The sequence below is a fragment of the Astatotilapia calliptera genome, chromosome 15, assembly GCF_964374335.1.
Source record: "Astatotilapia calliptera chromosome 15, fAstCal68.1, whole genome shotgun sequence".
Lineage (NCBI taxonomy): Eukaryota > Metazoa > Chordata > Actinopteri > Cichliformes > Cichlidae > Astatotilapia > Astatotilapia calliptera.
This window is the reverse complement of record NC_137436.1, coordinates 4,627,762-4,642,569: the sequence shown is the minus strand read 5'-3', so window position 1 is coordinate 4,642,569 and position 14,808 is coordinate 4,627,762. Positions and strand designations below refer to the sequence as shown.

Here is a 14,808-nt window from a genome sequence, read left to right as displayed (position 1 = left end):
AGCTTTAATCTACTCTTCTCTGAAGGAGGAAGGTGATGTCACATAAAGAATTGCACCTCTGGCGTGTCCACTAGCTCTATACACAGTTCAATTAATGCTCAGACTGACCACTGACCAAAAAGCTCTGACTTACACAAATTAATAAATAGGAGCAAGTGTTCTTGGGGTTCAAATTTATACTGAAGCTTTGCACCACACAAACTGCAATCACTGCTAAATATAGCGTTTTAACAGAAACATAATTGGCACAAAGGTATAAAAATATACTATCATTGCAATTATTAAAAGGCTAAGAGAATTACAAATGCAAATATGCATAACGGTGGTCAAGACGAACTCAGCAGAAATTAAATATCTAATAGCAAAGCTTTAGAGCACAGGTGTCGAACTCCAGGCCTCGAGGGCCGGTGTCCTGCAGGTTTTAGATGTGTCCTTGATCCAACACAGCTGATTTAAATCGCTAAATGACCTCCTCAACATGTCTTGAAGTTCTCCAGAGGCCTGGTAATGAACTAATCATTTGTTTCAGGTGTGTTGACCCTGGGTGAGATCTAAAACCTGCAGGACAGGCCTGGAGTTTGACACCCCTGCTTTAGAGATTAGAAATGAGTACATCAGAGGGACAGCTCAGGTTGAGCAGTTTGGGGACAAAGTTAAAGCAGCAAGGCTGAGATGGTTTGGACATGAGGAGACTTTTCAGAAGGAAAAGAGGAAGATCACGAAGAAGGTTAATGGATGTTGAACGGGGACGTTGCTGTGGCAACACCTTTCCTCAATTATTTCTTCTCTATTGACATCAAATAAGAGTCAATAAGCTGTTTGGAATTTGCACGAGAAGATTTGTCAAGTTTTTTATGGGCACAAGCCACATGCTCAACTCTGCTGCTCAACCCACAAATGCATTTTCCTTACAAATGCGGCACCATTTAAAGGTAACTAAACAGGCTTTTCAACAGTATAAGATTTATTACCATGAAACATTGTTACAACAAAGAAATAATCAATCAAACACTAATTTCCTTACTTTTTTGTGGAACGCATAGATGGGCTTTGATGTTAAGGATGCCCAGAAATATTTTTTTTTTGTTTTTGTGACATGGAAATGCTTTTTATATGACTGTATTACAGATTTTTAACTGAAAACATCTCACAAACAAAACACACAGAAGGCAGGTTTTTGCACGTTTGTAAAAGTTAGAAAAAAAACATGAATTTAAAGGAACCTATGTGATTGTTGGTAAAATCCCCCAGCAGTGTCACTCAGTAGATTGTATATTGTATTTGGGAACAGCTGCACTGTAAGTATGCCGGCTCTTGTGCAGCCCGTGTCGCGCTCCAGTGGAGCAGTGGGAGAGACGCCCAAGAGATTCCTCTGCACAGAAACTCCACTGACAAGAACAAACGAACCGTCCACGCGTTAGTGGCTGTGTAATGTAACCATATGCTTTCGGTTACTCGTAGTTTTTTTACACCAGAATTCTCAGTGCAAAGAACTCCGTGTGCTGCGGTGGAAGATAATAGATCAGGAAATATAGCAGAGGGCAAAAGGTGGGGTCAGACTTTTCACACAACACCTTTTACATCATTCTTCCAAAGCTCTCCGAGCATCATTAAACCCGCGAGTGCCGCTATCACAGTTCTGCACCATGCCTCCCTTCACACACAGCGAGCCGAGAGGGGAAACCGGGTTTGCTGATGTAGATCCCAGGGTGCCTTGATGAAAAACCATTTAACCCGTGTGTCTCGGTAAATAGCCACTCGAAGAAAAAGCAGCCACGGAGAATGCAAGAGCAGCAGGAAGGCGATGCAGGAGAAGGTCATTTTTCTTTCATGTTGTTTGTTTCACATTTCTGCTGCTGTTTGAGTTGTCACGCTTAAAGAGGCGCGCTTGCTTTTCTATTTAAAAAAAAAGAATAAGTAAAGAGTTGAAAGCCAATTTAGCCAAATTATACATGAAAGAATATGTTTGAGCATTTACAAACTTACTCTTTCATATCTCAAAGGCGTGACTATAATTGGACTTAATGTGATGGTGTTTTTAATATTTCTTGTTTGATTTTCACAGCAGTGGTTTAAAAAAAGGAAACAACAAAACAAGGAGTCATCTGGCAGCTGAAGAATCACTATTCTTCTTGGCTCACGGACCTTGGAACAAACCCACCTCCCTCTCTCTTTGCTCACTCTCTGCCTTTTCTTCTCTTTTCCTGGTTCAGCCCACTCACACCGCTGAAGTAAATCCTTCTTTTTCCCTGCCGTTGTTGGAAGACGTTGGGGATGTAATAGTAGACAGCACAGAAACTTGGCCACACACAAAGATGCAAACGCACACACACACACACGCACGCTTCCTTTCTCTCTGCCGCCGTCTCTCTCTCTCTCTTCCTCACTGTTTTGTAGCGAGTGTGAGCTCAGTGCCGCAGCTCTCAGTGACAAATTGATGTTGCGGCACTTTCCCTTTCTGCAGCCTTAGCATAAAACTGGCCGAACGATGTTCCACCGCGGAATTCAATTTCACAGTTGAGTTAGGTTGTTGATTACCCTGCCAAACTCAGATTAATGCGCGTTTAACCAACATGGATCAGGAGACCCCTGGCTGACAGCCAGCGAGCGCTTGCTGGCCAACGATAGAGGGGCACGAGACGGGGGCCTCCCAGCAGCCACCCCCGCACCTGCCTCAGAGTGATTGATTAAAAGAGTTCACACCATGTAATTATACACCATCCCAACACATCAGGGCTCCTCCTCCTACCCTGTCTGTGCTTGTGGGTTTCAGTCTGTGTACGTGTGTGTGTGTCTCTTTGTGAAAGAAAGAGAAATAGCGATTAGGCGCAGAGAGAGTGACAAATAAAAGAAAGGAGGAAAGAGAGTTTTATTTATTATAGTCGGAGTCTCTTGAGGGGGAAAATCAGGCTGGCTGGAGATCATTTTAGAGAGGTGTGGCAAAGGTGATTTAGTTTAGTCTCTGCAGGGTGAAAGCAGATTCATCTTCTAAGTTAATTTTTGTTTTTTCTTTGCTGTAATCCACTTTAGATCACTCTGGGTAGTGTTGATGTTTGCTGTAGCACTTTAATCCCTCTCCTGGGGTTTAAATGACAGACTTTTGTCACGTAGATATGCCACTGACAGCTGTACAGTATCAGCCTGTCTCTACTTACGTCCTATTGTTAATGACCTGTGGCCAGTTTTCCTTAAAATGACAGGATCCATGTGACATAATACGATGACGAAGCTATTAGGTTATGAAACCACTCCAAGTGTGCGTATTTGTAGCCAATTGTGAGTCATGTAATGAAAGCTGAGTCATGTAAGCACTACTGCATTCTCACTAATACCCAATACCCTACTTTGAAGGACAATCTTAAGGAAGAGCTGTGTCCCAGATCTGAGTCCACTGCAGGCTCTTGGTTGATGAATGGAGTAGCTGTGAAGCATTTTAGAGGGGGTGGGGTGGTAAGGATAAGGTATGGTCCCTGTCCTGTGCACTAAATGTTCTCCGTTAGGTCTGTCCGGGAGTAATGTGCCTGCAGGTGTAGTGTATGACCGTGGATGTACAGGCTGACGTTTAACAGTAAAATTCTTCAGTATTCACTGCAGTAAAATGCTGACATCTGCGTAACACTAGACTTATATGTAATTTTCCTCGCTTTTCCAGGGCGACTATGAGCGTCCATCACGCGATGACAGTCCCCAGGTCGCAGGTGGTGACACGTACCCCCGAGGGCCTCTTAAGCTACCTCAGAGCCACACGAAGCCGCCTGGCTACCCCTCGGTGCACCTGCCGTACCCCCCGATCTTTCACCATTACAAACCCTCTCCTTACCATCATCCTCCCTCCCAGCCCAGTCCACCATATACCCCGCAGGTACAGTATGTTCGCTAACTTCACATATAAAAACTGCATCATAGTGATGATTCAGTTTGCTACAGATTGCAGATTATACTCTGTGACTTTGGTAAGTTAGCTGAGATCAACACTTCCTCCAGGTTTTTAACTGTAACCATCTTAAATCTCTAACTAAAGTAGCTCTTTCCCAAATTGATTCTTTAGAAAATAAAATCATTAGGTATATAAGCCATGTTATTTCTGTCTTTTTTTTATAACTTTTTCATCCAGGGGGCCTACTCACAGCCTTCGTCACCTTACGTCCCCCCAGGGGCTTATCCGCCTCCTTCCTGGGGGTCAAGCTCTGACACGCAGCCCTCCAGAGTTTCCCATGAGCAGTTCAGAGCAGCACTTCAGCTGGTGGTCAACCCTGGTAACGCACACTTGAAATTCAAGGAACATTGAAATGACACGCAAGCATGTGACAACTTGATAAATGGACGGAATGGACACTTTACCCAAATACACATACATTCATGCAACTTGTTGTTTTTCTACATCCAAGTGTTTCCTGTCTAACATTCAGAGTTTCATATAGCAGTATTTAGAGTCTGTAAGGGCGTGAATAAACTGCAGCTTGAGTATCTAGCAGAGGCATGCAACTGCAACTTCTAGATGTTTTTTTTACATTTATATCTTTCTTTGTGTCTGATGTTGCATTAAAATGAGGCACGATGTTTGTGTTCTCCTCCAGGCGACCCTCGGGAATACCTGGACAGCTTTATTAAGATTGGCGAGGGATCCACAGGTATTGTTTGCATCGCCACCGAGAAGCACAGCGGAAAGCAGGTGGCAGTGAAGAAGATGGACCTCAGAAAACAGCAGAGAAGAGAGCTGCTTTTTAACGAGGTATCAAACAACGATTACCTGAGAAACTGTCCTTAGCTCATACTATAACCCAAATAGTTCTGATGTCATATGTTTGAGTGAATTAATCAGGTGGATTTAGATTGGGGCCATAATGACCACAGAACTAACATTTGTCACAGATTGTTGATAGCCTAAGCAAGCGACAGTCGTGAAACTGTTTTAATTAGCATAATAAAAATGCCACTTTATGCTAATTAATGAAACAAACAGCAAGAGTTCAGTTTGCCCTTATTTCCCTAACATCCATCCACAGCAATTAAACCACTAACACATTTTTTTTTGCATCTGTAATGACATTTATTGACTAAACTGAAGACGTGTTTACGCCGAAAACCTTAAGCAAGAAATGTATTCGTGACTGCTCACATTCATGATGTCCTGACAAGCTAAAAAATGAGCTGCATTTCATTTGCCCAGGAAAAAAAAAGTCTAATGTATTTAAATGTGAACTGAGCGACGCTCGGATTGCATTTCTGCCCTGATTCTTTTGTATTTTGGTCTCTGTTTAGTGTGCATGAGTGGGAGAGAGAATGCATGTATGTAAGCATGAGTGCGAGTTGTGGAGCAGCGGGTGTTCAGCGGGAAAGTAATTTGTTTCGTGTAATCCTATTAATTTGAATGTAATCCTTTTATGATTAAGCCTCCAGAACATGTTCATATTAGACAAAGGGGAAGTTGAATTAATATTGAAAAAATGAAATTACATGAATAGATTCAATAAACCACTGGAATTGTAGATAATTTTTTGTAGCACATTTTAGCATACATTCTTAAATATGGTATTGAATTGAGGAATTTCAGAGAGAAACCTTTTTGAGGCTCAAAGCATGATTTTTATTTCATATTAACAGTGTAGTAACAAAGTATAGCAGCATAATAACAGTGACAGAGCCAGTGTACTACAGTGTCATTAGTAACGATACATACATATATATTTCTCTGTCTGTGTTTTAGGTGGTGATCATGAGGGACTACCATCATGAAAATGTTGTGGACATGTACAACAGTTACCTGGTGGGAGACGAGCTTTGGGTCGTCATGGAGTTCCTGGAGGGAGGGGCACTCACTGACATTGTGACTCACACCAGGTAACTGCTCAATGCACAAATGCTGAGGTAAACCATCAAGCTGTGTGATGCGGAGCTTGGAGGATGTAAGCTGTTGTTAGGGTTATAAAATTATAAAATATAAATTATAAAAGGACATTTTGAAAAACAGGATAATTATTTTGCTCAAGTAGTTAATAGACGTCAAACTCAACAACCAGGTGAGCAGCATGTAAAGGTCCTGAGGCACGTTTTAACTTTTAAGTGATTAGTAAGATATTCCCTAAAAATGAATCACGGATTCAGCATTGCAAGAACCAGGTAAAAATTAACGTGTTACATCTCGTTTAAAGTTATTGTCCAGTCGAACACAGGCTTTTTAAACCTTTATTTTACCATGAAGGCTCATTGACACCATACTCTACTTAGGAAGAGAGACCTTGGCATTGAAGCAGGAATACAAGCTGCTAATACAGAGTCTATCAAAAGGAATCATCTGATTTCACAGTATCGTTCACTGGTAAAGATCAGAACATGTATTATAAGAAAGAACGGATTCACGAGTTTCACATGGCTGCTGGCGGCTGCAGTGACTCCAGACATGCTCACAATAATGTGTGAGATGAGTTTGACTATCATATGGAGATGCGACCAGAGAAGGACACATTTAACTTTTGAACATTGTGAGTTGTATATGTAAAAGTTTATCTTCAGCCATGTATTTTAAAATGTCCCGTAAGTTTTTATGTCTATTACTTTAAAAAATCTAGCTTTTTGAAATTGGATGATTCGTTTTGATACACCCTGCATACTAAATGAAACATAAAGTGCAGCATATTTATTTACACATTGTTCAGCTGGTCATTAATGCAAATATCTAATCAGCAACTCGATGCATTTAGGCATGTACACGTGGTTTCGCACAGTTGTTGTCAGATGGGCTGACAACAACAACCAGAAACTTGTGATTTACTGGTTCACACACAAACATCTCTACATTTTACAGAAATTGGTTGAAAAAAAAATCTATTGAGTCCTACTTCAAGCAAGCGCCTTGTCAAACAGAGCACCTCTGGGATGTGGTGGAACCATATAATTGCTTAGTAAGAAAATGCATGTTCTGCAGATGTGTAAAATAAATAAAAACACTGCAGAGACAATCAGCTTCCTTCTCTATTGTTACCTAAGTTTCAAAGGACCTTATAGAGAGACTTTGCTCCCTTCTAACAGAGCCAAGTTTACCTGTTTTTTATATGATGTCCATCCTCTCATCCAAGAAAACTAGCGTCATTCAAAAATGTGAAATCATCTTTATTTTTAATTATTTTATTTTTCAGTTCAATGGCTGTTTTCAGACTGTCTGAAAGAGTTAAAGTATCAGATTTTGAAGCATTATGTAATACTTTTATATAAAAGAAGAAATCAGGCCACAGCTTTGTGTGTGTCATTTGTGTTCGTTTTGACTGGTGAGATTGACGGAGAGAGAATCCACATGGGAGGGAAAAAGGTTTATGTCACCTTTTAAAGGGCGTGTTGTTCAGATGATGTTGCTGACATCAAATGGATTTTAATATAACTTAGCAAGCACTGGTGCGCAGTCGAAATTCAATTTTTTTTATTTTATTTGTTGCAGCTGACACGAACAGGTGAATAATTTTGCAAGGCGCAGAGGAAGGACCGGCTGAGACGATACGATGCTCCGATAGTTTCAGGATTATCGTTCTCCAACTTTTCCAAATGGTTTCTGTGTTACTGAGTTGCGTTTCTAAGCTGCTGCCTCATTGTTTTAAGCTTACTTTGTGCTTGGTGTTTAATTACAGTCATTTGCGTGGAGTGTCAGCATTAGCGCTGCGCGGTGTCGGATGCTAATAACACGCTTTGGCGAGGCTGAGCACCGCTGCTGCTGTGAAGTATTTTGAACAGTCTCCCACACAGATGTTTGCTCGTTTGTGTGCTCGGTGCATGCATGAGAGAAAGTTTCACCACGAGTGCTTTTAAAAGTACTCACGGAAAGCTCATAAAAGTGGATTTTAAACAGAATTTCTCTTTTTGATAAAGACTCACATACATTCACCCTGTAGGGTCAGTTGCTTTTTTTTTTTTTTTACCTTTTATTAATATTATCAGAAAAAGTTTGGAATAAAACTTAATAGATGTCCTTATAAAATGTAGATTGATTAGTATGCAGGCATAAAATAAAATCAGTGAGAAAATACCGCAGAAGGGCTTGAGCGGTGTATTTTCTTCATCAGTAATTTCTGCCATATTTGTCCAGGTGAAAGCCTGCTGCTATTTCTGTTAGGCTTTTTGTTGTGGAAATAACTGCTGCCTGCCTCGCGTTGTGCAAGCCTCATCAGCTTGCTGGCAGCAAACGCACACACGCTCTGAGATTTATGGACACATGCGCGCTCAATTCTAACTCACACAGGCAAGTCTGCAGCGGGAGGAGAATGGGGGGTCTGCAGAACTATTTTAGTCACGTTCAGATTTCAATTATACTTTTAAAGTTGGGTAATGATCTGCACTTCGAGGGGATTTTTATCTAGTGTAAATGCAAAAGCATATGGGTTTGTGTGTGCAGCTGTGTGTGTGTGAGTATGAATGCCTTAGTGTTTGTGTGTGCACCTTTTGTCTGTGTGTAGGTGCATGTGTAATTCTCCTCCCTTTGACAACCTTTACAGGCTCATTAAAGTTGTTTTTCACTTTGTGAAACAATTTTCTATTTCACTGATCCTGCCTCCATGAGTGTGTGTGTGTGTGTGTGTGTGTGTGTGTGTGTGTGTGTGTGTGTGTGTGTGTGTGTGTGTGTGTGTGTGTGTGTGTGAGAGAGAGAGCTCATTTGTTTGTGTGTGTATGGGAGCGTGGGATTTTTTTCGGGGGGGGGGGGGGGGGTGTAAGTGGAGAGGCGGTAAGAGGTGATTCATTTTCACGTACGCGTCTCCATCCCATTCACTCCGAGTTAGCCGGTTGTTTTTCCATTAGCAGAAAGCTCATTTATCTCTTGTGATTGTAAAAGCATACATGTGTAACAATAAAATATGCTGCAATCTGTAGAGTGTGATTATATATGTTTAATATTATGAGCGTATGTGTAGCCCAAAGGGTTGTTTCTCATAATGTAAGTTTGCAAGTAAGTGCCCCAATAGCGGGAACGTTACACTGTATGATAAAGAGAAGTGTGCAGAAGGGTTGCAAGCATGTAACATCATACTGCAATGCATATACAGTATATGTGCATCTGCATCCATCTGTATCCTTAGTTTGGGGTTTAAAACAAGCGCGCTTCTTTGTGCACATGTATTGTATGATTGCAGATTAGAGCGCACACAAATAAGCACACAGCACAGCCCGGCCAGCTGGGTCTAGAGACGTTAATGTTCAGTGGAGCTGTGAGTTTCTACATGAACTCAGTGAGACGCGCAGCATCGCCCCCTCTCTCCATATGGGACCCTCCTGCCTGCTCGTAGCTGCAGGCCACAGTGGGATATTTTCAAACTGGATTTCTACTCCATATCCTCTATAGGATGACTCTCAAGTCTTAAAGCCAGTCATTTTTGTAGCTCAAAGAATAAAAGTCAGTTTTATTTATGAATAAATGTTTTCTCGCAATGCACAGCACATGGAGAAAGCACAGGCGACAAAAATGAGCTTACTGGATAAAAACAGATAGCACATTTATTTAAAAGATAAACTACAAATTGTGGAAATAAACAGTTAGCTATGAAAATAAATCTAATCTGATTAAATAAAATATTTCTGACAGGCCGTGTGTGTGTGTGTCTCCTTACAGGATGAACGAGGAGCAGATTGCTACGGTGTGTCTGTCGGTGTTGAAGGCTCTGTCCTACCTGCACACACAGGGCGTCATCCACCGTGACATTAAGAGCGACTCCATTCTCCTGACTAGCGATGGCAGAGTAAGTGCACGTGCATATTTCTATTCATCCATGCTCCTCTTGGGATGCTATCAAATTAGTCACTGCTTAAACAGTAATCCACTAAACCCCAGGTAATAATAACCTAAGCTGCTATTCTTTTTCACTGGTCTCACACACACACACACACAGTCATTCAACACTCACTGACCTCCATGGGTGCCTGTCCTGCCGCTTGTCAACAGCCAATGCCAGAAACTCATCATCATCCATTACCGCCGTGCCCTAGTAATTAAATCCTGCTTAATGCCTCCTAACGAGTTGATAAGACATGATTAACTGAAGCTTAATTAAGTGCTAATATATGGGATTAGTGTCTTCTGACAAAGCTCTTGATCACAAGAGGTCAGTGCACTTCTGAACTAATATATTCTATTCTGTATGCCCACCAACCTGCTTAGTAGAGACTGGAACCATGTACTGTATATGTGTGTGTTTACAGATCAAGCTATCAGATTTTGGCTTTTGTGCCCAAGTTTCCAAAGAGGTACCCAAGAGGAAGTCCCTCGTGGGCACACCCTACTGGATGGCACCAGAGGTTATCTCAAGATTACCTTACGGGACTGAGGTGAGGACACATGCACAGAAATAACATTATTCTACTGAGGAGTTCAGGAGCATTTCCCTGTATATGTTATGCATGTATGTTTACTGTCCTGGCTGAATAGACTGAATGTTTTTGCGTGTTCAGGTGGACATCTGGTCTTTAGGCATTATGGTGATTGAGATGGTGGATGGAGAGCCCCCTTACTTCAATGAGCCCCCTCTGCAGGCCATGAGAAGGATACGAGACAACCTGCCCCCACGGCTAAAGGAGTCCCATAAGGTAAGAAAAGTCGAAGGCGAGTTCTCAATAAGTAAACGGATCAGACTTTTGCCAACAGCAGAAGAAAATGTTCTTAGAGCTGTCAACTGTTTAGCTGTAAAAACGCATCTCTGTGTGACAGCTCACCAGTCACACCTCAGGTGCAGAGAAGTGCAAGGTAACATTTATGAACTTATATTACAAAAGTACTACAACTCTTTTATTTTTGAGACACATGGATCCTGTAAATATTCATATGAAGCTACGGGTATTTAATTAAATTAATAGGAAAGACTTCTACAAACAGCTGTAAGCAACAGACCAAAATTTCAGTTCATGTTAATGTGTTTTTTCTAACTCAGATTGCATTTATTGTGAGTATCATTACTCATTACATAACCTAAGACTGGTCTGTGTCTATGTATGAGTATGTAATAATGGATACACCAGAAATATGGCAGTTGTCATATCTGAACAAAATGGGAATTTCAGTAGTTTTAATCATAAACCAAAGTACTGAACTGTTAAGATTTTGGGTAGATCGTAGTGCTAATTCAAAGTAAAGTGAACACCAAAGCCATTACAATTCATTCTAATGGGGACAGAATTTGGTGAGCGGTTGCTGGAAATTGTTGGCAATTGCTAGTGTGAAATTAGCCACAAAGATGTAGTGCACCAAAAACCTCCTTGGCATTGCTTTGGTTTCTAGCAGATTGCTGTGGTTGCTTGTGCTTTGCATGGCAAGCGCTCCTCACCAAGTGGTGACGAAACTTTGAGAAGTGCAGTCGAAACTGGAAATGCGTTCGCCTTAAAATAAAAGTTTCCCTTTTTGAAAGGTGTTGATTGCAGTGGTACAACCTGTTCTCATGACAGTGCGTTGCAGGCTTTAATCTAATGACTCGTGTTGCTGTTTGTCCCTCGAAATGTCCTTAAAGACGGTTTTATATCAGTCGACACTCACGTGTACCAATTAAAAAACTCAATAATCTGCATTTGGAAGGTCGTGAACAAGTAAGTTGTGTTGCCTTTCAGGCGAGAGACCCAAGTTTGAGTCATACATGTCAATTCTTTTTACGCTTCATTTATATAATATTCATGCATGTAATTCATCTAGCAGCTTTTAAAAACAAAAAGAAGCTCAGGAAGCTACCAAAATATCTTGGTTTCCATGGTGATGCCTCGCTGTTTTCTACAAAACGTACATGCTTCTGACACTATGTTTCCTATTGAAGTACATTACTAAAATGTTCATGTTCCCATGAACACAAAAAAAACAGGAGACCACAGGAATACCAACAAATGCAAGGTTGTTTTTTTTGTGTCACAGCCTCTTTGTGATGACAGCAACGTCTGGCAAAAACACGACAACCAATCAGGGAAGACACATTTCCCACTAGCAATTGGAGGTTGCCGGTGGTTGCTGACTGGTCTAAAGTCATGTGTGACTGACCTAAATGTTCCCAAAGTTGATGAAGAGATCGACATCTGTGTTGTCACTAAAAGTGTGTGTGTGTGTGTTAATTTTACTGCTGTTTTTTTGGCTATGTTATACTCAAACCTAGCTAAGCAGATGAATTCAAACATTTGCTCACATCTCCAGGTGTCAACCGTGTTACGCTCCTTCCTGGACCTGATGCTGGTGAGGGAACCGTCCCAGAGAGCCACAGCGCAGGAGCTCCTCCAGCACCCCTTCCTAAAGCTCTCGGGACCCCCTTCCTGTATCGTTCCCCTCATGAGACACTACCGCCATCGCTGACCTGCTGACTCAAACCCCAGCCCTCTCCTCCACTAAAAACATTCACATAAACACACTACCAGGGTGGCACTGCCCTCACCCAGCCAAAACACCCCACTGCTTGGTGGTGTGCCACCAACTTTCACACCTGTAACCGTGAAGTAGATTAGCTAGAGGAATATCTAAGACATACATTAATAAAAAAAATTAAAAAACACAAGACAAAGCAAAGAAGAAAAAAACTATTGAAACCATGAACTGGAGTAGAAGAGCGTAATGTGCCAGAGGAAACTCTAGACATCCAGTAAACTAAGCAGACTGCCTCGCCCTGCTGCAGTCTTCTTTCTTCCCAGACTGTAAGTCTTCAGCGCCATGTAGACTTGTTGTAGCCATCCAGAGCTTCTCAGAGGGGGTGTGACAACATGGAAGGACCCAAAGCGACCAGCGTGCTGCTCCAGACCTGAGCAGCAGAGGGCAGAACAATCAGTGTGAAGAGAGAGCGGGTTTTTGACTGGTCACGACTGTTTACCGCGTCGTCGGTTCATCATAAGGAGCGCAGGCTGCTGCTCAGAGACGAGCTCTCTCGCATCTCTTGTCACACACTAACAGTGAAAATGTATTTTAGAGAAACCTGTAAGTTTTTCTGTACAGTTTTGATAACTTGCAGTATTTTATCGTGTCGTAACCATTGTGATATGAGCGGTATTAAATAGAGTTTCTGCAGAGATCTTTCCTACTGTTTATAATCCAATTTTTGCTTAAAGATATAAGAGATATCCCAAATAAACCCACCTAAAACCTGTTACTAAAAAAAATACTAAATATATTTATTATCTTACATTTGTAGACAGAACTTCCATTAAATGTTGGGAAAAAAGGGTAATGTCAGAATTTTGTATGACATTTTCAAATATTTATTTATTTATTGGAACTGAAGGTATATTTTTTTGGTAGTGTGGCCTTCTTTTGTTTGGTTTTTCTTTTTGGGGTTTTTTTGTTAGGTTTTGACTTCAATTTCTAAGAGCGCATTTGGCAGACAGTCGGTTTATCATCCAAGCAATACCCCAGACCTGCTGTATTTATGAATCCATGACGCCCTGTATTTATGATACTGTAACAACATCATGCATTTAAATGTAGCACAGACTGAGTGGATTTGAGAAAGGAAAGAAAAAAAACTAGCTTCACGCAGACTTGTTTTTTTTTTTATATTAGCAGTCTCACTGTGTTTCTTTCTTAATGCCAAAGAGGCGCCTGTCCAAGACGCCTCCCTACCGCACAGAGTTTAGGATGCTGATAAAAGGTTTTCTGCTCACATCCTCGCTGTCATCATCTCACTCCTTATCCCACCTCAGTCAGTCAGACACACACACTCGCTATCACCGGAGCTTTGCTGCCATTCTCATCTCTAGTTTGGACCAGGAGAACAGTGTTATCCCCTTCCCTGTTTTTACCCATCATTCACTGTGATATGTAAATATGACTGTGTGTACGTGAGCCTGTGCGTCTGCGTATGTCAAAGAGCAAAAGAGGTGGAGAGGTGTTTATCTCTACAGCATCTGAAAGTGTGTGTGTGCGTGTGTGTGTTTGTGCGTGCGCTGCTGGCTAAGCCTTGACAGTGAGTCAAGATTTGAATGAGTAAACACTTATCTGTGGTGTTGGCTTGTATAGTGATATTGCATGTTTGTTATCAGTGAAGCTGGTTTCAATTAAAAAAAAAAAAAAAACACCCATAAAAACATCAAGATGTGTTGCATGGATTTTTCCTTCATCACCTTATTATGCAGTCGTCTCTTCTTCTTTTGTTTTTTTAACAGCACACTGTCAGAATATCCTAAAGAGGTCTTTTCAATCATCAACAGTTTATTTTCTCTTTGTTGTTTTTGGGTTCTCATTTCCAACAATTTCACCTGTATTTCACCTCCGAACACAGAAGCAAAAAAAGACACATTCATGGATCAGTGTTGCCATAATATATTAGGTTATTTCTCTCTCTTCCCTCTAAGCCATTTCCCTCTGAAACACCATAATGGGATATTGATTTAGCTCGGACAGAGAATGGAGCTTCTTTCTCACAGGAAGATCGACAGTGGTCTAGTAAATAAAAACACAGCTACTGGGGCCACTGAGAGTATCAGTGAGGATGACACCAGCTTGTAGAGTCAATGTTTGAGTTAGTGGAAAACACTCATCTGTTCCAAACACAACTTTTGTGTGTGAGTGTGTGTTTGTTTGTTAGTTTTCTAAACAACCTTTGGGAGGTATTTGAAATAGTTTGTGTCTTTAAATGGAATGATTTGTAATGAAGCAATAAAAAACAGATTATCTAAATGTGTTTATATACCATAACAGGCCTGCCAAAGTTGTTAGACCACCTTTGGGCTAGTTCCTGCTGCTGTAGGGTCTCAAGGATTGACACACACACATGCAGCTCTTATTGGGATATTTTTGTTTTATGTTATGTTTTTTTTTTAAATATTATTAGAAGATTTAAAATCTTTTGATTCATTACTTAGAATTTTTTTAATAATATA

General features: G+C 41.0%; 1 protein-coding gene across 6 annotated transcripts in view; it reads left to right on the top strand.

Annotated features, from left to right (window-relative positions):
• Window positions 1-14,019, top strand: part of pak5 (p21 protein (Cdc42/Rac)-activated kinase 5) — an 80,791-nt gene extending 66,772 nt beyond the window's left edge. For all 6 annotated transcript variants that reach the window (XM_080290130.1, XM_026194038.2, XM_026194037.2 and 3 more), the window contains 8 exons: window positions 3,653-3,862; window positions 4,115-4,256; window positions 4,578-4,732; window positions 5,708-5,841; window positions 9,590-9,716; window positions 10,177-10,302; window positions 10,426-10,560; window positions 12,140-14,019. In XM_080290130.1, the coding sequence (XP_080146256.1) occupies window positions 3,653-3,862; window positions 4,115-4,256; window positions 4,578-4,732; window positions 5,708-5,841; window positions 9,590-9,716; window positions 10,177-10,302; window positions 10,426-10,560; window positions 12,140-12,295 (1,185 nt within the window). In that variant the 3' untranslated portion in view covers window positions 12,296-14,019. The remainder of the gene's footprint in view (window positions 1-3,652; window positions 3,863-4,114; window positions 4,257-4,577; window positions 4,733-5,707; window positions 5,842-9,589; window positions 9,717-10,176; window positions 10,303-10,425; window positions 10,561-12,139) is intronic.
• Window positions 14,020-14,808: the final 789 nt, after the last annotated feature.